The sequence below is a fragment of the Tachysurus fulvidraco genome, chromosome 1 (assembly GCF_022655615.1).
Source record: "Tachysurus fulvidraco isolate hzauxx_2018 chromosome 1, HZAU_PFXX_2.0, whole genome shotgun sequence".
Classification (NCBI taxonomy): domain Eukaryota; kingdom Metazoa; phylum Chordata; class Actinopteri; order Siluriformes; family Bagridae; genus Tachysurus; species Tachysurus fulvidraco.
This window is the reverse complement of record NC_062518.1, coordinates 45,538,078-45,563,356: the sequence shown is the minus strand read 5'-3', so window position 1 is coordinate 45,563,356 and position 25,279 is coordinate 45,538,078. Positions and strand designations below refer to the sequence as shown.

Here is a 25,279-nt window from a genome sequence, read left to right as displayed (position 1 = left end):
ACATACGGCTAAGTACGGTGACCCATAATCAGAATTTGTTCTCTGCATTTAACCCATCCAAAGTGCACACACACAGCAGTGAACACACACACACCCAGAGCAGTGGGCAGCCATTTATGCTGCGGCACCCAGGGAGCAGTTGGGGGGTTCGGTGCCTTGCTCAAGGGCACCTCAGTCGTGGCCTGCCCGAGACTCGAACCCACAACCTTTGGGTTACGAGTCAGACTCCCAAACCCTGTTTATTAGTAAATAAACAGGGAACAAATTAACTAATTATACACAATCTTCTTAGCACTAAAACAAATTAAATAAGGAGACAATATAAAGATAAACTATATATAACTCACCTTGAGCCTGGACCACTGGTATGAGTGAAATCAGCACTAAAAAGGGAACAGAAACAGAACATGACATAAATATGGAAAATGTCCAATCTATTAATGAACACAGCACATTTTTGACACACAAAACACACAAGATTAAATCTCACTCAGGAAACTTAATTCTTACCATCCTGTAAGAAATACATTTTAACCTCTTAAATAATAAATAGACATGATCCAGGTAAATGTCACTATTCTGCTCATGAAGTAATGTTCTTGAAAAGAAAGCGAGAGAGAGAGAGAGAGAGAGAGAGAGAGAGAGAGAGAGAGAGAGAGAGAGAGAGAGAGAGAGAGATCATCATAGTGTAGCAATTCAGAAGATCCATACAAAAAACTAACTGTTTACATTTCCAGCATTTAGCAGATGTACTTATATCCAGAGCGACTTACATTTTATCTCATTTTAAACTACTGAGCAATTGAGGGTTAAGGGCCTTGCTCAGGGGCCCAGAAGTGGCAGCCTGCAGGACGTGGAAATCAAACACTACTGCTTGGTAGTGTAGCCCCAGTGTCATAACTAGTGTAGTGAAAATATTAAATATCATGAGTGTTTTTATACAACAGTTATGTGTTTGTATATAATGTTATGTGATTTTACTGTATTCTGTGTGTCAGACTAGGGAGAAAGGACAAGAAGCCCTTGTTCCAAATGTTAACATTGTATGTGCTAGAAGGATGGGAACTTTAGGGGAGTTTGTGTGCATGTGATAGATAAGTACTGATACTGGAATGCGGCCTTGTTGAGGTGATAATTCAAAGGCATACAACTTCAGTAACCACGGAGGATGCATGAAAACACACACACACACACACACACACACACACACACACACACACACACACACACACACACACACACACAGGGTACAAAATGGAGAGCTGAAACACTAGAATTTGTATCTTCACTGTTTAAACGTTGCACTGTAAGGACGATGCCTTTTGCTGCAGCAAAATAATATTCTGTCTTTACTTCTTTGCTTTTACCACCACCTCTGAGTCTGAGTGTGTTTCATACATCTAGATCAAAACTGTGATCACACTAGCCACAATGTAATTTATCCTTTAGCTAAGCATTTTGGAAGGCATTTGTACTTGGAACAAAAGTCTCCAGTGCCGAGTCTCCAAATTTGGTGCTTAGTCTCCAGATCTTTAAGGGTGTTGAAACACCCTTCTCTGGATGAATGAGTTAAAACTGTATGCTGGCCACTTCTAGGATGTTCTTAACTGATGCATTCATGAAGGATTACAGAAGTAATCACCTCCAGTGACAGTCCAGGAGTTCTTGTAGAGTCCAGTGGGAAGACCATCTGTTCCTGTTGTTTGACCTGGAGAGAAGGCACCATGACAACAGTAGTCACTTCATCAGTGACGTGTTCCATGTCCAAAGAGTCCCTCTTCTCCAAGTTTAGAACAGGAGGCCTTGTAGAAGATCACTTCTACAACATTCCTCTGAGTGTAGAGTAGATGTCCATATAAATGTATATCTAGAGGTCCAAATGAAATATCAACTTTCTCAATCAGATTGTGCATCTACAGGTCTGTAGGCAGCCTATTGAAAGGGGGGGTTCTTTTTTTTTTCTCTTTCAAAAAGTGGACCTTTTTGCGGTTTTTCTCCTCTTTATGTATTTAATTATGAGGTTCAAATACTTCATTTTGGTGATCTGTACTAATTTGTGCTGGATTAGCTTGTCTGCTGGTATCTTAACAAGCACCTAAATTATTTACTGCATTGTCGTCAAATTGCTTCCTCATGTACCACCTTTGTCAGTCCATACACAGTTCATAAGTTTAGAGACCACACTAACAACAGGATAGATTTAATGAACTTTACTGAAGTATTAATAATAATTATTTTCATTATAATTTCTTGAATCTCTGTCAATGCCTCTTTGCTTGTTGCTGTGTTTGTCTTGACAATTATGGATTTAGTACACTGGTCAGTTCCAATCTTTAATTAATATACTAATCATTCCAGATAATTTACCTTAAGCAGTCCTCTTTGATGTTCTCAGTATTTATTATTATTATTACAATATATTATTACTATTATATATATATATATATATATACAGTGGTGCAGTCTATTTTTTTGTAGTGAGTATACTGTGATTTTTTCTCCCCCTCCCAGCCTCATACGCACCCATCCTAGAGCGACACCCCATAGGCACCACCTATTATTAATGCCACCAGCATTATTAAAGACTGCTTATGTGTTATCAACATTCCAATTTATTATAAGCAACAAAAGACAGTCAGCTGATAAAACCTGTTCTCCAGCTCCCATATTCATATAACATTTAAAGCTAAATGTAGCTCTTAAAGGTATAGTTCACCCAAAAATGAAAATTGTGTAGTTTCTTTCTTCTGTTTAACACAAAAGATGATATTTTTGAAAAATGTTGGTAATCAGACAGTTGGCAGCACCCATTAACTTTCACAGTAGGAAAAAATATAGACTATGAAAGTCAATGGGTGCTGCCAACTGTCTGATTACCAACATTTTTCAAAAATATCATCTTTACAAGTACAAGGCTTTCAGCAGCATTTCTGCGTTCTGCCCCGGTCACTTGGAGACACTGGGGTCACCAAGGACAAGATGTCCTATCTGACCCCTTTTTTATAAAAAAAATTTTTTGTCTGTGTCAGTGGAAACGAAAATGTTGTAGTCAAAGTTCTCAATCCTGCAGAACTTAAAAACAGCATTTAGTTAATTTTGACCTTCATTTAAAACCATAAACGGCAATCTCCTGAAAGACTGCAAGTGCTTAACTAGTGGGGACTTGCAGCCGAGTGGGACTTTCTTCATGTGGGAGACGGGTCGCCCAAACCTAGAAAGCTCTTACAGAATCGCCTCATCAATAATAAAAGGAGGGACATTTGACAGCATGACTTTATAGGCAGTGAAACTGAGGGGAGAAACCAGTATACATTCATTATTAATTACGATTCCTTTCTGCACCTGTTTAGTCAATTTATCAACATGGTTCAAAAACACAACAATTGCACTGTTCATGAGGGAGGCAGAGACAATCTTCTCATGTCCCACCACATTTCCCTTCGCTAGAACACTCTCCTCTACACTCGCCCTGCACACCACCCTCACACCATGACGGTGTGAGGGTGGTGTGCACTCATACAACTTCGTGCTCGGAGACAGCATGCTGCTCATACACACACAAACACACACACACACGCTCACAAACGCACACTCACTCACACACTCACACACACACATGCTAACATGCAAAGGCATGCTACAATACACACATACACACACACGCACAAACACACACAGTTGATTATTCATAGATGTTTTAAGGAAAAACTTGCTAAAATATGCCAAAATAAACACAAAAAAAAATTCAAAAAATGGCAAAATGCCAACCACACTCACACGCCCCACATGCCACACTCACTCTTCTGCCACGCATGTGCAGAGAGACAGAGAGAGAGAGAGAGAGAGAGAGAGAGAGAGAGAGAGAGAGAGAGAGAGAGAGAGAGAGAGAGGGAGAGGGAGAGAGAGATTAAATATCTCACTAGTAATTCAGAGTATTTTCATCATGCATGACATTGTGGAAAGAGAGGGCCGAAGTTATAGCAGTGATGGTTCATTTTTATAAAAATTTAAAAGATGCAGGGGCTAATTCAATTCAATTAGATAGACCACAACAGCAGATCACTGAAAAGGAATCTAAGCCCAGAGTGGACACAGGATCACCCAAACTGACCATTTAAAAACAGGACATCTGGTCTAATGCTACTTGATATTTACTGTATGATGCAGGTGATAGACTCAGAATTTAACACCAACAACTTGAATGCATGCAACATGAAAATATTTTCAGCTTCACACCTCCTCCCCTTCTTCACACCTTCTCCCCTTCTTCACTGCTGAACTCACAACACTGATTTAAAAAATGAAAGAAGCTAAACCACAACTGCTCACTTGTCTGTTCTCAGTTGTCTAAAACTGTCTTTTCCCTGTGTGTGTCAGTGTACAAAACTAATGAGAAGTGTTTATTTCTGTAGAATTCTATGATAGATTTGACACAAATAAGTAAATGATACTAGACAATAGTTTGGTGATAGTGTGTATTAGAATAAACTTATTGCACTGAGATGCTTCACAGTACAGACCATAATAATAACAGAAATGTTACTGTAGGTTATATTTTCTCTTTATCAGTTTGGACACCTTTTAGTTTAAAATAAATCAGTGATGTTAGTTAAATTTACCCACATTATAAGTTATTGATTTTACACGTCCCTCTTCACACCCCCCCCCCACACACACCTTTTTTTCACACATCCGCTTCTTCACATCTAAATTTGCACCAACAAACTATGACCTGCTACCAGGCCTCTAACAGTGTCACTGCTCTGTGTGTGTACATGACAAATGAGAAGTGTTTGTTTCTGCACAATTACTCTTAATTTTTACATTATAATAATTATTGATAATTATAAAACAATGATTTGTATTTATTTTTATTAAATGTGCTGTGCATTACTTTGGTACTAAAGTGTATTAGAGTGAACATGTTCCTCTGCACAGACCATAATAGTAGCAAAAAAGAAATGTAGGTTCTGAGGCATTTACTTACATTTTTTTTAAACATTTGTGTATACAGGAAACACCACCAGAAGACAACCATCAGGTACAGATTCCAACAATACAGACTCATTTACACTCAGATGATAAACCATTTGGTTTAAGCTGAGAACAGAGTCTGCATGATGTGTAAATCAGATTCAGTATCTGGATGTCTGACTACGACCCCTCTTGTAAGTAGGTATGCAGGTCATTATTGATACGTCTAAAAAGGAGGGTTTTTATTTTTGAGTTTTTGCAGGTTCTGGCTATGTATATGACAGGTGCATATGACATATGAACAGTCAATTCAGTTCAAAAGTGTCAGTTGTGGTGTGGTTGCATGTCACAGCATAATGTTCACAGTGCTGTTTTATTTGTCAAAATATTTGGATAAATATCATGTTAATGCCAATAAAGCCATTTTAAATTGATCTGGAAAATAAAATGCTATGCTATGACAGGCAACCATGCAACTACCTCCAAAAAAATCACAAGACAATGTTATCATCATCATAACTATAACAAACTTTTACTGCAATACTGCAGATTTGTTCAAATGTTGCATTCATGCATGTGCTACTCAGACTAATTTATTAACTGTGATATTTTATACCGAATCACAATTTAGTACAGTAATAATATAATATTCTTATAAATCATAAAAGTGTAGTGTTCCTAATGAAGTGGCTAGTGTGGGTATGGTCAGGGGTTTTATCTCTCTGAACACCCTAAAAATATAATTTATTCCATTCCCTCAGTTATTTTCACACCTCCTCCTCTTTTTTCACACCTGTATTTGGACCACAACATGAAACTAGAAAATAAACCACATCCGCGTCCTTCTCTCTGCTCTGAGGCCTCTAACACGGTCACTGCTCTGTGTGTACAGGTCTAATGAGAATTGTTTGTTTCTGCACAATTATTGTTCTTATTTTTTACACAGATTCACAAATCATCATTAACGAGATTTTTAATGTTATGTATTACTTTGGTATCAATGTGTATTATAGTGAAAATGATGTATAGAGATGTTTCTCTTACAGACCATAAAAGTAACAAAAGTAGAAATATAGGTTATAAAGCATTTTATCTGAATTTCTAGTTAATGCCAATAAGCTTTCTGTATACAGGAAACATGACCAGAAGATGACCATCAGAAGAGACCATCATAAACCAACAGATTACAACACTACAGACTAGTTTACACTCATTATATGATTTAAAGCCTCTGTTTTAAACTCGCTCTACTTGTACTCTTACCTGTTGAACTATCATGGTTACTGAGAGTATTTACACATCAAACTAAACCCTTCTCATAACAGATATGGAGACACTGATCCACCTGAACAGTCATGATGAAGTACACACAATGTCCTAATCACACAATAAGCTCATCACTCAGGACATTCAGACTGCAGATGAAACTCATTATACCCCACCACTCACTCTAATGAAGACACAAAGAGACACACACATTTACTCACAGAGCATCACAGGCAGTGGACTGAGCTCCATCCTGTCCCTCTTATGACTGATTGACTGACAGAGCAGAGGTGTGTGTTAAAGATTTACATCTTTACCACTTCCTGTGTTCTCACAGAGACAGAGAGAGAGAGAGAGAGAGAGAGAGAGAGAGAGAGAGAGAGAGAGAGAGAGAGAGACTTTTTTTTCCCCTTTTTTCAACACTTTATTCACACAAGTGACATATCATAAAACTTATGGTAACATAAATAAATAAATAAAGATGTTAAGATGCTTTCTACATTGAGTAAAACATGGGTGATTAGTTGAACTCTGGTGCAAAGTTCAGTTCTCCTTCCTCCACAGAGCACAAAGCATTCTCCTAACACAACACACATTTAAACACATCAACATCATCCATACTTTTGTAAAAATGTAAATCTTCTTTTCTGGCTCTCAACGAAGGCGGTCACATGTTTTTTCTCCCTCTCCTCCTCCTTACTTTGCTCCTCTCGTCTCGTCTATTGTCTTATACTTTGAGAGACTCTCTCCACACTGATCTCCAAACTAAAAATCTAATATGGATTTGATAAACTGGTCTCTCAACGCAATTGACACCATCTTCTCGACGAGAAGCTTCGGTTCGGGGGAACCTGACTGCCCTGCTGGAACGAACGCAGCTGGCTATACGATGGATGCATGGGAGAGGTGGCGAGTAGTCTGCCTTCCCTATTCAACTTACGGAACGAACGCAGCGCCAGTTCTGTTTTTTTCGTGTAGGACTTACAGCAAAGCTTTTTGAAGAATACGGAAGACGGAAGACTTGAAAGGCGATCATTTGTGTTTATAAAGTATACACAGTTGTTTTTTTTAATAACGAAAATGACCAATCGTTTGTCTAGGTTAGACCCTTATTCCTCATCTGGTATCGTTTACAGCCCTTTGAAGCTGCACTGAAAATAATTTTGGGGCCAATTGGAATCCAATATAAGGAGAAAAAAAATCCTAGAATGTTTTCATCAAAAACCTTAACTTCTTTTAGACTGAAGAAAGAAAGACGTGAATATCTTGGATGACATGGGGTGAGTAAAGTATCAGGAAAATTTCATTCAGAAGTGAACTAATCCTTTAAGAATGAACTACTATAGTTGATAGGACTATTTTAATGATTTCATTAGTATCTTTCTGGACCTTGAAAGTTGAGGTTAAATTGCTAACCTAATTTGTGATCTGAAGATGAATGAAGGTCTTACAGGTGTGGAACGGCATGAGGGTGAGTAATTAATGACAGAATTTTCATTTTTGGGTAAACTAACCCTTTTAAAAATAATCATATTAGATTATTTTTAAAATTAAGCAAACAATGGCATCAACTTAAACGTACAAACCTTGGCATGTTGCAGAAGATCGCTCAAAATCTGCCCGGCGAGACCTCTCTTTGACCTGAAGATCTGAATCAGTTGTGAACAGTGACGATCAAGAGACCCATAAAATTCTTGCTTAAGGTTCTTCCCAACCACCTGGCTGAATTCTTGATACACCTGAAATAGTAAAGGAAACAAGCATTTGTTATGAGAACTGTCAAAAATGAACAAATGTCAAATTAATATCTGACCATCATGTTTATCAATACTCATTTCAGTACAAATGTTGCAAACATTTCCCTTTACCTGACTTTCTCTAAAAAGTGCTGGCCAACGTTGAAGTATTTGGCTTACAGGAGGCTTGTTGATCACAACATCCTTTCTCCTCAAAGACAGAATCATGTCCATCTTCTGATTAATAAAGACGGCATCAGGGTTTTTTCTCTTCATTTCATCCACCAACTGCTGTCTGAGCATTTCAAGACTGGAAGCATCCTGCCCACCTGAGAGGTCAGGTAAGTAGTTGACCTCCCCTTTCCTTGGCTTCTTAATGTTCTTGTTAGGTGGATCACTGCTCGTAGAGTATATTCCTCTCTTCCCAGCATTAACCATGACGTCTGTGTGTCCAAGGCTCCTCATTTTGGATTAGTAATTTCCCACTTTGTCTTTCAAACTGTCTGTCCATCCACAGTATCCAGAAGGCGATCCTGGTCCTTGAAGGCAGGGGTGAGTATTGACCAGAGCCTTTGCAACAGCTCGTAGATCCTCAGTAGTTGGGTATGCTTTGCAGGAATATATGGTCTCTGCAAGTTTCTGAAGAATTTCATGTTTCAATTCCTTTGTCAAGTATCTTTCAAGTAGATTAAATTTGCTTGATGCAGCATAAATTCAACATCGACAGAGAATTTTGGAGTCAAAAAGATATCAAGCCATGGCATTCTCTTTTCCTGGGGTAATTCCGAGGTCAATACTGTGTCTGCAGTACTTGGAGCATCACTCAACACTTGATGTCTCCATTTCACCTGAAGAGAGTGGCACCAATTCAATCACCGGAGTGATCGTTTTCTGGGAAGGTGGTAACTAACACTGGTGTAACCTTAGCCATTTTCAAGTCCAGCTTGAAAAAATAACTGCAGTCTAGCTAATGGCTAAGAGACCTCTGGTGTTTCAGTGCAAGTGTCATGGCAACATTCTTGAAGTTCTGGGAATCACGTATAACCTTTTTGAAAAAACTTTTTTCCTTCAAAATGCATTGTCCAGACTTCAGTAAGTGTACCATGTACCCTAATCAGTGAATTAAACTGAATGCAGTGTGAAAATGTTTATTTTGTCCAGATGCATTATAAATGTATAACAATGAGTACATTAGTTCAAATCTTAACTTCATACAGATATCCTGTGGACAGCAACATTGGACACTCAGATGTCATAAAAACTTAAGTAGGTCTGTGTAGTGAATTTAGTTCTGCATTGTCTCCTACTGTTTTTATGTAGCACCATGGTTATAGCACCTTGATTTTAATTTACTCATAGGGGTTTTTAGAACCGATCTTTGTCTGGCCTGTCACCCAGGACCTGTTTGCCTTGGGAGACCCTACCAGACAACATAGCTCCTAGGATCATTCAGGCACGCAAACCCCTCCACCACAATATGGTGGCGGTTCAAGGAGGGGACTTCCATAATGAACACCATGTTCAAGCATAAGGGTGTCCATCAGTACACATGGCACCAGGACACCCTAGGTCGGAAGTCGATGATCGAGTTTGTGGTTGTTTCATCTGACCTCCGGCCGAATGTCTTGGACACTCGGGTAAAGAGAGGGGCGGAGCTGTCAACTGATCACCACCTGGTGGTGGGTTGGATCCGATGGCGGGGGAGGAAGTTGGACAGACTTGGCAGACCCAAACGTACTGTGCTGGGAACGTTTGACAGACTCTCCAGTCAGAGAGATCTTCAACTCCCACCTCTGGCAGAGCTTTAATCAGATCCCGAGGGAGGTTGGAGACATTGAGTCCGAGTGGACCATGTTCTCCACCTCCATTGTCGACGCAGCCGCTCAGAGCTGTGGCCGTAAGGTCTCCGGTGCCTGTCGTGGTGGCAATCCCCGAACCCGGTGGTGGACCCCAGAAGTAAGGGATGCCGTCAAGCTGAAGAAGGAGTCCTATGGAGCATGGTTAGCTTGGGGGACTCCGGAGGCAGCTGATAGGTACCGAAGGGCCATGCGAGCTTCAGCCCGGGTGGTTACGGAGGCAAAAACTCGGGTCTGGGAGGAGTTTGGTGAGGCCATGGAGAAGGACTATCGGTTGGCCTCGAAGAAATTCTGGCAAACTGTCCGGCGCCTCAGGAGGGGGAAGCAGTGCCCTGCCCACACTGTTTTCAGTGGGAGTGGGAATCTGCTGACTTCGACTGGGGACATCCTCGGACGGTGGAAGGAATACTTCGAGGTTCTCCTCAACCCCACCGACATGTCTTCCATTGCGGAAGCAGAGGGCAGGGGCTCAGTTGTGGACTCGTCGATTCCCCAAGCTGAGGTCACTGAGGTAGTTGAGAAGCTCCTCAGTGGCAAGGCACCGGGGGTGGATGAGATACGCCTTGAGTACCGCAAGTCTCTGGATGTTGTGGGGCTGTCTTGGTTGACACGCCTCTGCAACATCGCATGGGAGTTGGGGACAGTGCCTCTGGACTGGCAGACTGGGGTGGTGGTCCCTCTGTTTAAGAAGGGGGACCGGAGGGTGTGTTCCAACTATAGGGGATCACACTCCTCAGCCTCCCCGGAAAAGTCTATGCCAGGGTACTGGAGAGGAGAATTCGGCCGATAGTCGAACCTCGGATTCAGGAGGAACAATGCGGGTTTCGTCCCGGTCGTGGAACACTGGACCATCTTTATACCCTCGCCAGGTTGTTGGAGGGTTCATGGGAGTTTGCCCAACCAGTTCACATGTGTTTTGTGGATTTGGAGAAGGCTTTCGACTGTGTCCCTCGTGGTGACCTGTGGGGGTGCTCTGGGAGTATGGGGTCCGGGGCCCTCTGTTAAGGGCTGTCCGGTCCCTATATGACCGGAGCAGGAGTTTGGTTCGCATTGCCGGCAGTAAGTCAGACTTGTTCCTGGTGCATGTTGGACTCCGTGTGGAGCTCGAAGAGGGCCTGGCATTTATGTGTAGTGATGACAACATTGGATATGAAAAGAGTGGAAGTCAGGGGGAGAAGAAAATCTGAGAGAAGTCAGGGTATTATTTTTAAATGAAGGGATAAAATAGGCTTAGTTTAATTAAAGACCACCTCTGGCATTGTAAATCCTCTGTTACAATACTTACTCAGCTTCTTTCTTTCATTACGAATATGTCTAACAAACAATATATTTTTACCTCAGATGCTGGAGAAGTGGACACAAGACATTATGACATAATGAGAAAAAGGAGAAGAACTAAGAGCCTGGAACGATTTACTGCATTTACCTGTGAGTTTGGTATATCAATGTCTTTAATTTTACTATTTCTTTTCTTTCTCAACTTTATCACCTTTCCTGCTCACTACATCAAAAAAAGTAATCCAGTACAGGTTCAAATCATTACCACTCATTTCTCCTGGCTCTATAATTGTTCCCCAGGTGCAGGAGAAAAAGAAACAAAACCACATCAAGATATTTTGAAATTTAGGAGAACCAAGAGTCTGGAATGATTTGATACATTTAACAGTGATTATGGTGCATCATCTTCTTAAATTTCACTATGTATAATGTCTTTCAGAATCAGAATCAAAATACTATAATAAATTTGTTACCACAGCTCCAAGTCACCAAAATAAGTATACAAACATAGAGACTTATATACACAATATAACATATCGTTGCTGTCGGGCAGAATCCTTGTATCTCCAAAACCATTACTCTCTCTCACTCACTCATTTTCTACCGCTTATCCGAACTTCTCGGGTCACGGGGAGGATGTGCCTATCTCAGGCGTCATCGGGCATCAAGGAAGGATACACCCTGGACGGAGTGCCAACCCATCACAGGGCACACACACACTCTCATTCACTCAAACACTACAGACAAATTTCCAGAGATGCCAATCAACCTACCATGCATGTCTTTGAACCAGGGGAGGAAATCGGAGTACCCGGAGGAAACCCCCGAGGCACGGAGAGAACATGCAAACTCCACACACACAAGACGGAGGGGGGAATCAAACCCCGACCTTGGCGGGGTGAGGCGAACATGCTAACCACAAAGCCCCCAAATCCATTATTTTTCAGGATATTAAAAAAAATTTAAAATATTCATACTTTAGATTGGTTAATAACTTGTAAAAATTATCGACCCACATGGGGACTGACCAATAGCATCGATATGTGAAAAAATATGAAATTGACAAAATTTGGACATAGGAGGTTTCCACCCGACATCAACGATATACAAAAATATCATAAATAGAGCAAGGATTTAAATAAATATAGCAGTAAATGTGTATTGTTACACAATGAGATATGTTGTTGCACAGAAGCGTATCCTTTCAGGACATCGTGGAGTGGGTGGAAGATGTTGTCTGAGATGGTCAGTAGCTAGGATTTAAATAAATATAGCAGTAAATGTGTATTAATACACAGTGAGATGTGTGGTTGCACGGAGGAGTTGTACAGTCCAATGGACACAGGTAGAAAGGATTTCCTGTGTTGCTCTGCGGAGCACCTTGGTTGGATGAGTCTGCGGCTGAACATACTCCTGTATCTATCCAGGACATCATGGATCAATTGGAAGATGTTCTTTGAGATGGTCAGTAGCTTAGATAACATCCTTCTTTCAGTCAGAGAGTTCAGCGCCATTCCCTGTTGGCATCAGCTACCTTCAGTCCTCAGCAAAAGAGATTGTACTGGCTCCCACAGACTCATAGAACATTTTCAGTATCGTCTAGCAGATATTGAAGGACCTCAGCCTCTTCAGAAAGTAGAGAAGGCTTTGGCCTTTCTTGTGTACGGCTAAATAGTTCTTAGGCCGTGAACTCTCTGGCCTGGCACTGACTTCCCAACCCTTGCTGAGAGAGGAAACCCTTAACAGCCATCTGCACCCCAAGGCTGTGGACCACCTCAGTCATGATGATGATGATGACTGATCTTTGCATCCTTTATGTGGGCTTGACAAGTTACTGTGAGACTCTTCAATTATTCCCATATTGTGCCTGGACTTTAGCTTATCCCAACACCCTAATTATTATGCTTGGGTAGATGGTAGGGATGGATGTGGTTCTATGTTGTTCTCTATAAAATTTAGGCGAAAAGGTGGAGGCGAGAACATGTTTGAGGGGGCAATTCTTTAGGTGGAATTAGTCCATTTTCCTGGTGCAGGGAGGAGAGAGAGAGAGAGAGAGAGAGAGAGAGAGAGAGAGAGAGAGAGAGAGAGAGATGGAAGCACTCAAGTAGGGCCTGGTGTAAGAGAGTGGCAGAAACTCCATTGGAGACTAACATCATCAATTCCCTGGGTTTGGCACCAGAGTGGGTTGGAAAGAAGAGATGGGATTCAAGCTTGGGACAACTCAAGAAAAGTTTATTTCACATGTATTAATTCTCCATTTACTACTGAACTTTACTGCAAAGAGATCCTCTACACCGATTAATAGTTTTAGGATCAAGTTATATGCTTTAAAGAAACATCTTATTAATCCCATGTGATAAATTCTAATGTTCTAGCAGGGGACAAGAGTGACAATGAAAAGACAGCAATATCGCAGCGGTGAATTGATAATGATTTATTTTATTGATCAAAACATTTCATATAGAGGAAATCTCACAAACAAATAGAATAAAAACAGCAGTACAAATGCAGCAGTGGTAGAACTAATACTGTGAAGACACAAAACACAATATTAGCACCATATTTCAGATAACATTTTTATATTGCATAAAAAAGCTGGCTGTAGGGCTTTTTGGACACTACTGTACACACGCAGTAATTTACACCTCATCAGGAGGTTTGCAGACATTAACTAAACAAAGCCATTCACAACAATGAGGGTGTCTATAATATGATGAGCAAATAACAGCAGGACATTTAAATGACAAATCAGTATTGTTTTAAAATCCACACAAAACCATAAAGAAAAAGAAATTCTGGAATAATATATATTATAGTAAATGTATCTTCTTTTTATAGATGAATTTTGCTCAAGCCTCTATGACTGCATTCTCAATTCTGTCTTCATCAGTGTGATCTGTTAAAGAAATGAAAAAAAAAAAAATTCTTTCATTTCATTTTTTCCAGATGTTTGGAAACCAAACTGCATTTGATTTCATCCTAAAAACATATTTTTAATTCAAATTTTAGAACAAGTGGTTATTTTATTAATTTTCATTTAAAAAATCTTATTTAATCTTTAAAATAAGAAGTGAGTCAAAAGATTATTCTTGCACTTATTAAAGTCATGATGCTTGTTATGTGAAATATAGGGACATACTGAAAAAGTTCTTACCTCGAGCTCTGTAACATATGAGCAGCAGAATGATGGTCACCAGCAGATACGGAGAGGCCGTCACCACACTACAGATCAGCATGAGCACTGAGAATGGAGCTTCTACACCTGAAGGAACTGAAGCTGAATAAAATAATAATCATAATCATGTTTATTTCATGCTGAACTGTTTAGATGTTTTAGCTCAATCTGCAGTTCAAATAAATTAATTTATACCGTGTGCACGTGTTTCATAGCATATTGTATTGCACATAGACACTATAGAGTACATTATGGAAAGCTACTGAATTTAACACATTAAGTGGTATATAAATGAATATTTTAATAATTTCTCACGTCTGACTGAGACCCAGCTTTTCAGTGACTCTCCTCTCTCTGGGTGTTTACAGTGGTAGAAACCTTCATCTGACTTTGAGACAGTTTGGATGATCATCTCTCCTGTAGTCTGGTTCTGGAGAACTGATCCATCTTTATAGAAATCAGCTTGGAGGTTTGAGGGATTTGGGTTGTGATATAAACAGCGTAGAGTCAGAGGATGTCCCTCAGTCACAGGATGGACAGGACTCTCCAGAATCACATCACCATCTAGAACACAGAAAATCACTAACAAGGAAATCCACACACTATGATGTGTCTGTAGATAATAAATTAAAGTTCTCTAATTTATCTCTATATAACTTCAAACCCTCTAAAACCATGGAGTCTGGAGGTGTTTAATTCAAGTCTGCAGAAATCTGCCTACACTTGCTCATGAGAAAACATGCAACTGAATTATAGCTACATTAGTACAGATATATATGAATATTGAATACTGATTTGAATTTATACTCATTTACTTGTACTAGTAAAACTGGTGTCTACTACTAACATACATGTTTTAATTTCCCTTTTCCTTTAACATTAAACACACTACATGAAGACTCACCATGCACTGTGATGTTGACAGGATTACTGTTTTCTCCAGATTCAGACACACACCAGTAAACTCCAGTGTAGGATGTGGAGAGGAAGCTGATGTTACATGTAGATCCTGTAACTGATCCCCAGTGTGAACAATCTAACACTCTCTCACTGTGTGTGTATCGTCTCACTGTCCATCCTATAGACTTACTCTGGTCCTCACAGCTCAGTGAGAGAGAGTCATTAGTAAAGTGTTGAGTTCTGCTGGGATTGATGACCAGAGAGACTGGAGGAGATTCACCTTAAACAGAAAACATTTAAAGTGCCAATAAACAAAATAATGAGGAAGAACACAAAGAAATGACTGAAATGTGATGTAAATTGCACCATTCATTTTCCAGCAAAAAGTAAATAATTAGACAATTAGAGCAGTCAAATGAGCCAATGTACAGGATTGTGATTTATTTTATACCATAAATATATTTACCTCCTATTTGTACCTGTATCTGATTAGAAGACATTTTCTGAAGTCATTATCTCTGAATAATTTATGTATACTTACTTTTATGTCACATACAGAATGTTTAATAAAATACTCCTTTACAGAAATCCTCAAACATTTAGCAGACACACAGAGTGACATATAATATATATATATATTACTTCAGTTTATACATCTGAGCATTTGAGGGGTAAGTGACTTGCAGGGGTAAGTGCCTTCAAATCAATGACCTTCCAATCAGTAGTCAAACACCTTAACCTCTAACCTACCACATCAAGAGTCAAGAAGTCAAGAAGCTTTTTATTGTCATTTCAACCATATATAGCTGTTGCAGTACACAGTGAAATGAGACAACGTTTCTCCAGGATCAAGGTGCTACATAAAACAAAGACAGGGCTAAGGACATGTAAGTAGTCTTAGCCACATAAAGTGCAACTGTGCAACCTGGTGCAAACAGTGCAGGACAAGACAAGCAAAACAGTGCAGGACAAAAGACAGTGCAGGACAAAAAACAGTGCAGACATTAAGTTACAAGACAATACAAAAAGTACAAAAAATGCAATACACAAAAGACAATAAACAGTAACAGAAACAGCGCCGACCGACCGGTGTATATACTGAATGTTCAAACAATATTTTGTGCAGTAAAAGAATGAACAGCAGCAGGTCCTTTGGATTATATATAGAGTTGTGCAAAAAACAGCAGATGACTGAGATATTATCCAATATGTGCAAAAACAGCAGAAAAGTGTGCAAAACAGTGTGTGTGTTTTGTGAGGGTCTATGCAGTCCATACAGATGATGTGTGTGTATGTTGTGCTCAGTATAGTACAGTTCAGTTATTGAGAAGTCTGATGGCTTGTGGGAAGAAACTGTTACGCAGTCTGGTCGTGAGGGCCCGAATGCTTCGGTACCTTTTTCCAGACGGCAGGAGGGTGAAGAGTGTGTGTGAGGGGTGTGTGGGGTCATCGACAATGCTGTTGCCTTTGCGGACGCAGCGTGTGGTGTAAGTGTCCATGATAGAGGGAAGAGAGACCCCAATGATCTTCTCCGCTGTCCTCACTATCCGCTGCAGGGTTTTGCGATCCGAGATCGTACAGTTCCCAAACCAGACAGTGATGCAGCTGCTCAGGATGCTCTCAATGGTCCCTCTGTAGAACATGGTCAGGATGGGGGGAGGGAGATGTGCCTTTCTCAGCCTTCGGAGGAAGTAGAGACGCTGCTGGGCTTTCTTGGTGATGGCGCTGGTGTTGAGTGACCAGGTGAGGTTCTCCACTAGATGAACACCCAGAAATTTGGTGCTCTTGACGATCTCTACAGATGATCCGTCGATGTTCAGCGGAGAGTGGTCGCTCCGTGCTCTCCTGAAGTCCACAACCATCTCTTTAGTTTTGTCCACATTCAGAGAAAGGTTGTTGGCTCTACACCAGGCAGTTAGTTGTTGCACCTCCTCCCTGTATGCTGACTCGTCGTTCTTGTTGATGAGACCCACCACGGTCGTGTCATCGGCGAACTTAATAATATGATTCGATCTGTGCATTGCTGCACAGTCGTGAGTCAGCAGAGTGAACAGCAGTGGACTGAGCACGCAGCCTTGAGGAGCTCCAGTGTTCAGTGTGGTGGTGCTGGAGATGCTGTTCCCGATCCGGACTGACTGAGGTCTCCCAGTCAGGAAGTCCAGGATCCAGTTGCAGAGGGAGGTGTTTAGTCCCAGCAGGCTCAGCTTCCCAATCAGGTGCTGAGGGATGATTGTATTGAATGCTGAACTAAAGTCTATGAACAGCATTCGTACATAAGTGTCCTTATTGTCCAGATGGGTGAGGGCCAAGTGGAGGGCTGTGGTAATGGCATCGTCTGTGGAGCGGTTTGGACGATACGCGAACTGTAGGGGGTCAAGTGAGGGTGGTAGCTGGGTCTTGATGTGCCTCATGACGAGCTTCTCGAAGCAATTCATAACTATGGGTGTGAGTGCAACGGGACGATAGTCATTGAGGCAAGACACTGTAGACTTCTTTGGGACAGGAACGATGGTGGTAGTTTTGAGGCACGTAGGAACAACGGCGCTGCTCAGGGAAATGTTGAAGATGTCCGTAAAGACATCCGCTAGCTGTTCCGCACATTCTCTGAGCACCCTGCCAGGAATGTTGTCTGGTCCAGCAGCCTTCCGTGGGTTAACTCTGCATAGAGATCTCCTCACGTCGGCCGTGGATAGACAGAGTACCTGGTCGTCGGGACGAGGGATGGTCTTCCTTGGCGTAACGTTGTTCTGTACCTCGAACCGAGCGTAGAACTCGTTCAACGCGTCTGGGAGGGAGGCGTCGCTATCACAAGCAGGTGAAGCTGTCTTGTAGTTTGTGATCGCCTGTATGCCCTGCCACATGCGCCGGGTGTCTCCGCTGTCCTGGAAGTGGCTGTGGATTGTCTGGGCATGTGCACGCTTTGCCTCTCTGATGGCTCGGGACAGTTTGGCCCTTGCTGTTCTTAGGGCCACCCTGTCCCCTGTTCTGAAGGCTAGGTCCCTAGACCTCAGCAGAGCACACACATTAGCAGTCATCCACGGCTTCTGGTTGGGGCGTGTAGTGATGGTCTTGGAGATGGTCACGTCATCAATGCACTTGCCGATGTAACTGGTCACTGCTGACGTGTACTCCTCCAAGTTGACGGAGTCGCCGTTGGTTGCAGCCTCCCTGAAGATATTCCAGTCAGTGCACTCAAAGCAGTCCTGAAGAGCAGAAGTGGCTCCTGCTGGCCAGGTTTTCACCTGCTTCAGAACCGGTTTTGAGCGTCTGACGAGTGGTCTGTATGCAGGAATTAGCATAACAGTGATGTGGTCTGAGTAGCCGAGGTGGGGGCGGGGCTCCGCACGGTACGCACCGGGAATGTTTGTGTAAACAAGATCCAGCGTGTTTTCACCTCTCGTAGCAAAGTCCACATGCTGATGGAATTTAGGGAGCACTGACTTAAGATTTGCATGGTTGAAATCTCCGGCGATGATAAAAAGTCCGTCGGGGTGAACATTCTGTAGGTCGCTAATAGCTCCGTATAGCTCACTTAGCGCCTCTTTAGCATTAGTGCTAGGAGGAATGTAAACTCCGACAATGTAAACAGTAGTAAATTCCCGTGGTAAATAAAATGGTCTGCATCTAACAGTCACAAACTCTACTGACGATGAGCAGTAAGTAGAAACAAGCACAGAGTTCTTGCACCATTCCGTGCTGATATAAACACACACACCACCACCGCGAGTCTTACCGCAAAGAGCTGCATTTCTGTCGGCTCTAAATGAAGTTAGCCCGTCCAGCTGAATGGCGGCGTCCGGAACGCTGTCGCTGAGCCACGTCTCCGTGAAAACAAACACACAGCAGTTTCTAACCTCTCTCCGTGTAGAGCGTTCGAGTCGGATGTAGTCCAGTTTATTGTCCAGGGAGCAAACGTTGGATAGTAGAATGGACAGGAGAGCCGGCCGGCTAGGGTTTGTTTTTAGCCTAGCACGGACGCCCGCTCGCTTACCGTGCTTCCGCTTCCTCGCGAACCGCTTTCAGCGTCCCCTCCCCTGGTCTCTGGTATCAGGCGGGGACTGGAGGCCTGGTCTCCGCAGCAAGCCGAGGTCACGAAGCCTAACCAGTACATCATCGTGCAGGTTGGTTGTTACACGATTCCTGTACTTTATTATGTCCTGGTGTTTGTATACATGTTTGTATACATGAAGACCGCTGTCTCTGGCATCCATGTAGAAGCAATGGTCGGGCTCAAAACCGTAAATAAAAACTTAAAAACGTAATTAGCACCGTATTCGAATTCGGAGAGGCCGCTGCGTGCTACTGCCGCGCCGCCATCTTGGAAATAATAAACATCCCACAGAATGTGGTAACTCAAAACATATAGTGAGTCCTGTTTATGTACAGTATATGTGTATCATACACATAATTCATAACCTAATTATACACATGATTAAATAAATACTGCATTAATCTGATGTTACACTCACACTTTTAAAGTCTACACTTCAACACAACAGATAATTTTCCTCACCAGTGATCCATAGTGGCTGTAGATTGCTGTACTGTGTGTGAAGGGCTGGTTCTCCTCTCTCTCCTCTGCACATATAAACTGCTGTGTGTTTAAGAGCAGCAGGACTGAGAGTGTAGTTGCCTCCAAATCCTCTGCTGCTGTCTGAGAGGAGCTCCACATACACCATATAGCCACGATTATTATTTATTCCAGTTAATCCGTCTCTGTAGGGAACAACTGTGTACCAGCTGAATGTCCAGTCTGTAGAGGAGTCTGTAACCTCACAGCTTAGAGTCACTGAGTCTCCTTCAGTCAGCCAGCTGTGTGGAGATACACTCAGTACTGCCTGTGGTCTCTCTGTTACACAGGAAATACAAGATATCATTTTATCTAGTTTTACTTAATACAAAGTAAGAGTTTCCATGCACATTTTCACCTGAATCACTCATCTGACAGACAGTGATGTTATTACAGTCAGTGTAATAACATCACTGGAGTGTGAGGAGCGTGAGCCTCCTCTCTCTGTTCCTCTACAGGTGTATGTACCTGTGTGGGTCACTTCAACACCACTGATACTGTACACCTGTTCACTACTGACAGGACTGTGTGAAGTATCTTTATACCAGCTGTACTGCCAGCTAGAGACACTTTCATCCTGTATGCCACATCTCAGAGTGACGGTGTCTCCAGTGTAGACGGAGCTCTGAGGATTCACTCTCACAGTCGGTTTGGGTTTTACTGTTGAAACCAAATGATAAATTATTTGTACTATCTACGATTACAGCATGGGGCAGGTTTTGTGTAGCATTTCATGTTTTTTTAATTACAGTAAGTTTGTTTTTAACCTGTAACAGTTTATAACAATTTGTGTAGATGAAGTTATTATTCTGTTTAATATATGTTGTGTTTAGACTGAAATGAGCTGAATATAATCTCTTACATTGTACTGTATATTGTGTATAATGTTTTTCTTCTTTTAAAAAAGTTTAAGTAATAAAACAACGTGTCTAACACTGTTATAGAGTTACTGTTTCCACCATGAAGTACAGATTATTTTAATCAGAATGTGACAATGATTATAATTTTATTAAATAATGAATGTCACACTGAACATTTAATCCATATATAGTTACATTTACTGTTGTGGAAAGTCTGATAAACTAGTTAGTTCCTGTTCTTGTCACATTAGACGTCTGGAGGCAGATACAAGAATTTATAAAATTGTGACAGACACTAGATCGGGACATCTGCAGACTAAACACACAGCGGTAACAACAGTTACAAGACAAATACATACATGGTGAAACAAAGGGGTTTAAATACACTGACAAATCAAGGGTTAAAGTGAAAACAGGTGAGAATAATCCAGATACATTAGAACAACAACCAATGACAGGACAGGGGCGGAGACAAGACATGAATCAGAACAAAAACCCACATGACAACGTAAACAAAAACACAACAGAAACAGGTCAATATATATGTGCTGGGTTTCCCTCAGACGTGTCCCAAATATCTTTAACGGTTCTCACTTACAGACGTTTTCTCACCAAGATTTAATTTAATCTATATTTTAATAAATAAATATAAAAAACACAGAACCACAAAATATAAACTTTTCTGTCCTGAAGACATTTACATGTCAGAAAACATAGTTATAGTGTGTGTGTGTGTGTGTGTGTGTGTGTGTGTGTGTGTGTGTGTGTGTGTGTGTGTGTGTGTTAAACAAAATGTTTTTGGATCTCATCTGTCAGAAATGACAAATACTTTTAACCCCTTTATGCGTCGGCCCCCTTTTGCAGGTTTTTCGCCTACATGACCTACCCAACAAAAAGTGGTACAGCTCCCACATACTTTGACACACAGGGGTGAGCCTGGTCTCATTGGAAAGAAGAGATTCTAGTTTCAGAAATTAGTTTCAGATTTCTAGGCCTTACTGGCACAAAGTTACAGGGGATAGAATGGAAGGTTTTCATTTCCGCCTGGGTTGTTTTTCTGATAAACTGATTAATCTTGTTTTTCTGGAACATGTTAGGGACAAACCAACAACTGAGAGTCATAGCCACATGTCTTGGCTTTCACCAAAAAAAAATTCAAGTCAAAAGACCCAAAAATGGATTTTATATGAATATTTTTCTACGGCCCTGGTCGTCTGGTGCAGCGTTTTTGTGTACTTGTTTACTGTATAACTTTGAAATAAAAGGCTGCAGGCTCAGTCTGAAAGGCCATAAACAAGCAGAGACTCTCTCTCTATCACTCTGGTGTGAAAACAGGCCTGTAACTTGACACCCTGAGCTGTGAGAGGGACAAAAGGTCAGGGATTACGCAAGAATTCTTCTGCGCAGCTTTTTCACGCAGACACTGCCAGAGAACACACGGCATGTCGCATATCGTTGGAATCGTCTGCTTATTGGCTAAAGAGCTGTAGAGGTCCCGGCCCATTTCATTGCTATTGGAAGGAGTAATTGTCAGTCAAAGGCGGGTTCCCAAAAAATGATGTCATGACATCATTGGCTTCCCAGCCGTCTATCTCTGCAATACAAGCACCGATTGGCTCAAATGAGGGCTTATTTGATTCGTTAGGACCTGGGCTATAAATATGACATAAATTTTTGAATACCCCAATTAGAAGTTAGAGCGGCAAAACGAGATGATGGCGCACTTCTGTTTCCAGTTTTCAGAACACTAACGGAATATTTGCGGCGCGACCAAAGCGTTTTGGATTAAAAGGCTTACAGATTTCAGTTCCTTGGACCTGTGTGGATTTTTGTGGAATATTTGTTTTGGAATATATTACCCCAGTGAAGAAAGAGACGCGTCTAAAGGTAAGGGAAAAACCGGTCTAGCGCCACCTAGGTTGTACCATATGTATTTCGAGATTATTCTGAAAATTCTGGAATATCAAGAGGAACAAAATAATTAAGCAATAATGTTTACGCCTTCTAACAAACCTGTGATGAAAAGAGGAAAAAATCATGACATACCTCTCACTGTAATCTTGACAGGATCACTGAGCTCTGTGGAGTAGTACTTGTAGTTTCTCCTGTATGCTTCACACGTGTACTCTGTTTCTCCTGCATTATCGACTGTCACATTAAGTGTGTTCACTTGCTCACTGTTCAGATTCTGTAGCCACTGATTATTTCTGTACCATTGAAACTTCCATCCAGTCCCCTGCTGCAGGTCACAGCTCAGAGTGACGGTGTCTCCAGTGTAGACGGAGCTCTGAGGATTCACTCTCACAGTCGGTTTGGGTTTTACTGTTGGTGTGAAATGATGAAGGTGTCAGAGCTGCTTTACACTTTACTACATAAGCAGTAGATTCACTGTGTCTAACAGATGCTTTGTGTCTAAAACTAACATTTATATTTAACATTTAATACAAGATGCTTCAGTTGTATGTTTTCTTACACGGCTGATATTCAGTATATTTTAGTTATAATTATAATTAATTTAGTTTGTAATCAGATAGCAGTGGTCAAAATGTCTGGGATGTTCCTGTGTATCACATCATCATTAAATCAGAGTGTTCACACATTTTATAGAGTCGACAGCAGACAAAGTTATTACATATTTAAATGTCTTAAAATACATTAATGACATGAAATACATCCAACAGAACAAAAGTAAATCATGGGTTATTACCCCAGAGGTGTTAATGTGAACAGTAAAGTGAAGAGAAGATAATGAGGCTTGTGTTTAAATATTGTGAGGGATTTCTGTGATGAGACAGAGACTGATGTGGATGATGATGATAAAAATCTCTCAATTACAGAATTCACAGATAAAACCTTCTAATTCTAATTACTTATAAATTGGTGTTTACTAGACAAGGAAGTAAAAGTCAATATTAAATAAACAGGGACTCAGTTTACTCAAAATCTGAACCCTAAAAATAATGTGAAGATATTAAATAAGAAATAAAAACACACAGACTCACCTGATACAGTCAGTGTAACATCATCACTGATCACTGAGCTCTGATTGTATCCCCCATGTCCTCTGCAGCTGTAGGTTCCACTGTCAGAGTCTTCAACAGACCTGATTCTGAACACCTGCATTGTTTTGTCTATGAAATCTCTCTTATTTCCATTTGAATAGAGTTTATTATCTTTATTCCAGCTGTAAGTCCACTGAGTGTTTCCTCCTCCCTGTATGACACATATGAGAGTAACAGCCTCTCCAGTGAACACATGTGTATCAGGCTTTATGGACACCACAGCTTTAGGACTCCCTATAAAACATTCTGTTGTTAATAAACCTTACATAAAGTCATTCCCAAGTCTACACTACTAATATCATTTTTAGAGTGAATATTAGTTCATGTTTTTGTTACTTGTTGATACTGATATGTGTAACCTGCTTAATATTAAGTAATCAGGGGCATCATGGAGCATTTTATTTTAGCACTAGTTATATCTGTTGTTCTCTTCTGTTTTCTTCCATATACTTGCCTGAAAATGACATGGATTGTTCCAAATGATGCACTTTGAAAGTAAAATTGATTATATCTATTTTTATTGAATTATGTGTTCATAAAAATATTTTATTACACCTGATCTCCTCGGGCCACATTTAGTAGGGCAATTGTTCACACACTTTCCCTTGCCAGTGCAATGAACATACATACAGACACACTCACACACACACACAAACACACACACACACACACACACACACACACACACACACACACACACACTTGCACACAATGTCCACAAACACACCACACAAACACACAGACAAGCATTGGACATTGCATTTCATTGGGTCTCCATAAAAAAAGCTACACATTTGTAAATATTTCACACTTGTGATATGCCTTTGTCCAGCAGAGGGCAATACCTGATCTACCAATAAGCTACACACACACACACACACACACACACACACACACACACACACAGACACACACACAGTGTTTAGTCTGTAATATTTCATCAAATTATGTGCCTCTGATCATAAATATAGTGAAAATAGTTCATAATTTCTGCTTTATTATTTTACTTTATTTATTGTATATAAATTAGGTTTATTATACCAAATATTACAAAAATGTGTGAAAATATATGTTAATATGTTGGTTTTTCGGCTCATTTGTTATAAGCAGTGAAATCAGACCAGGTCAGTTTGACTCGGTGCTCCTAAATTGCACAGAAAAGCAGGGAAGATTACAGGAGGGTTAAACTTGTGCTGTTTTATATTTAATATGTTAAGACATTTAAGCAGCATAAAACTATTTGTGTACAAAATTGTTTATTCAAATCTGATTTTGTAGCCTCCTTTGGTTAGATCTAAAAAACTACATGGTGACGTGACATACGGCTAAGTACGGTGACCCATACTCAGAATTTGTTCTCTGCATTTAACCCATCCAAAGTGCACACACACAGCAGTGAACACACACACCATGAACACGGCGGCGCCCAGGGAGCAGTTGGGGGGTTCGGGCACCTCAGTCGTGGCCGGCCCGAGACTCGAACCCACAACCTTTGGGTTATGAGTCAGACTCTCTAACCATTAGGCCACGACTTCCTAAGGCCACGACTTCCCAAATGATTAGTAAATAAACAGGGAACAAATTAACAAATTATACACAACC

The 25,279-nt window shown here is 40.9% G+C and overlaps 2 protein-coding genes across 2 annotated transcripts in view; one reads left to right on the top strand and one right to left on the bottom strand.

Moving 5' to 3' along the window:
* The window catches only part of LOC113643290 (low affinity immunoglobulin gamma Fc region receptor III-like), a 546,637-nt gene that overhangs the window by 408,525 nt on the left and 112,833 nt on the right, over positions 1 to 25,279 (top strand). The window lies entirely within an intron of this gene.
* LOC113633966 (obscurin-like) overlaps positions 1 to 25,279 on the bottom strand; it is a 580,831-nt gene that overhangs the window by 529,835 nt on the left and 25,717 nt on the right. Inside the window, exons 3-4 of the mRNA XM_047823084.1 lie at positions 23,618 to 23,911; positions 22,662 to 22,937 (exon numbers count right to left, since the gene is read on the bottom strand). Of these exons, the coding sequence (XP_047679040.1) occupies positions 22,662 to 22,937; positions 23,618 to 23,911 (570 nt within the window). The remainder of the gene's footprint in view (positions 1 to 22,661; positions 22,938 to 23,617; positions 23,912 to 25,279) is intronic.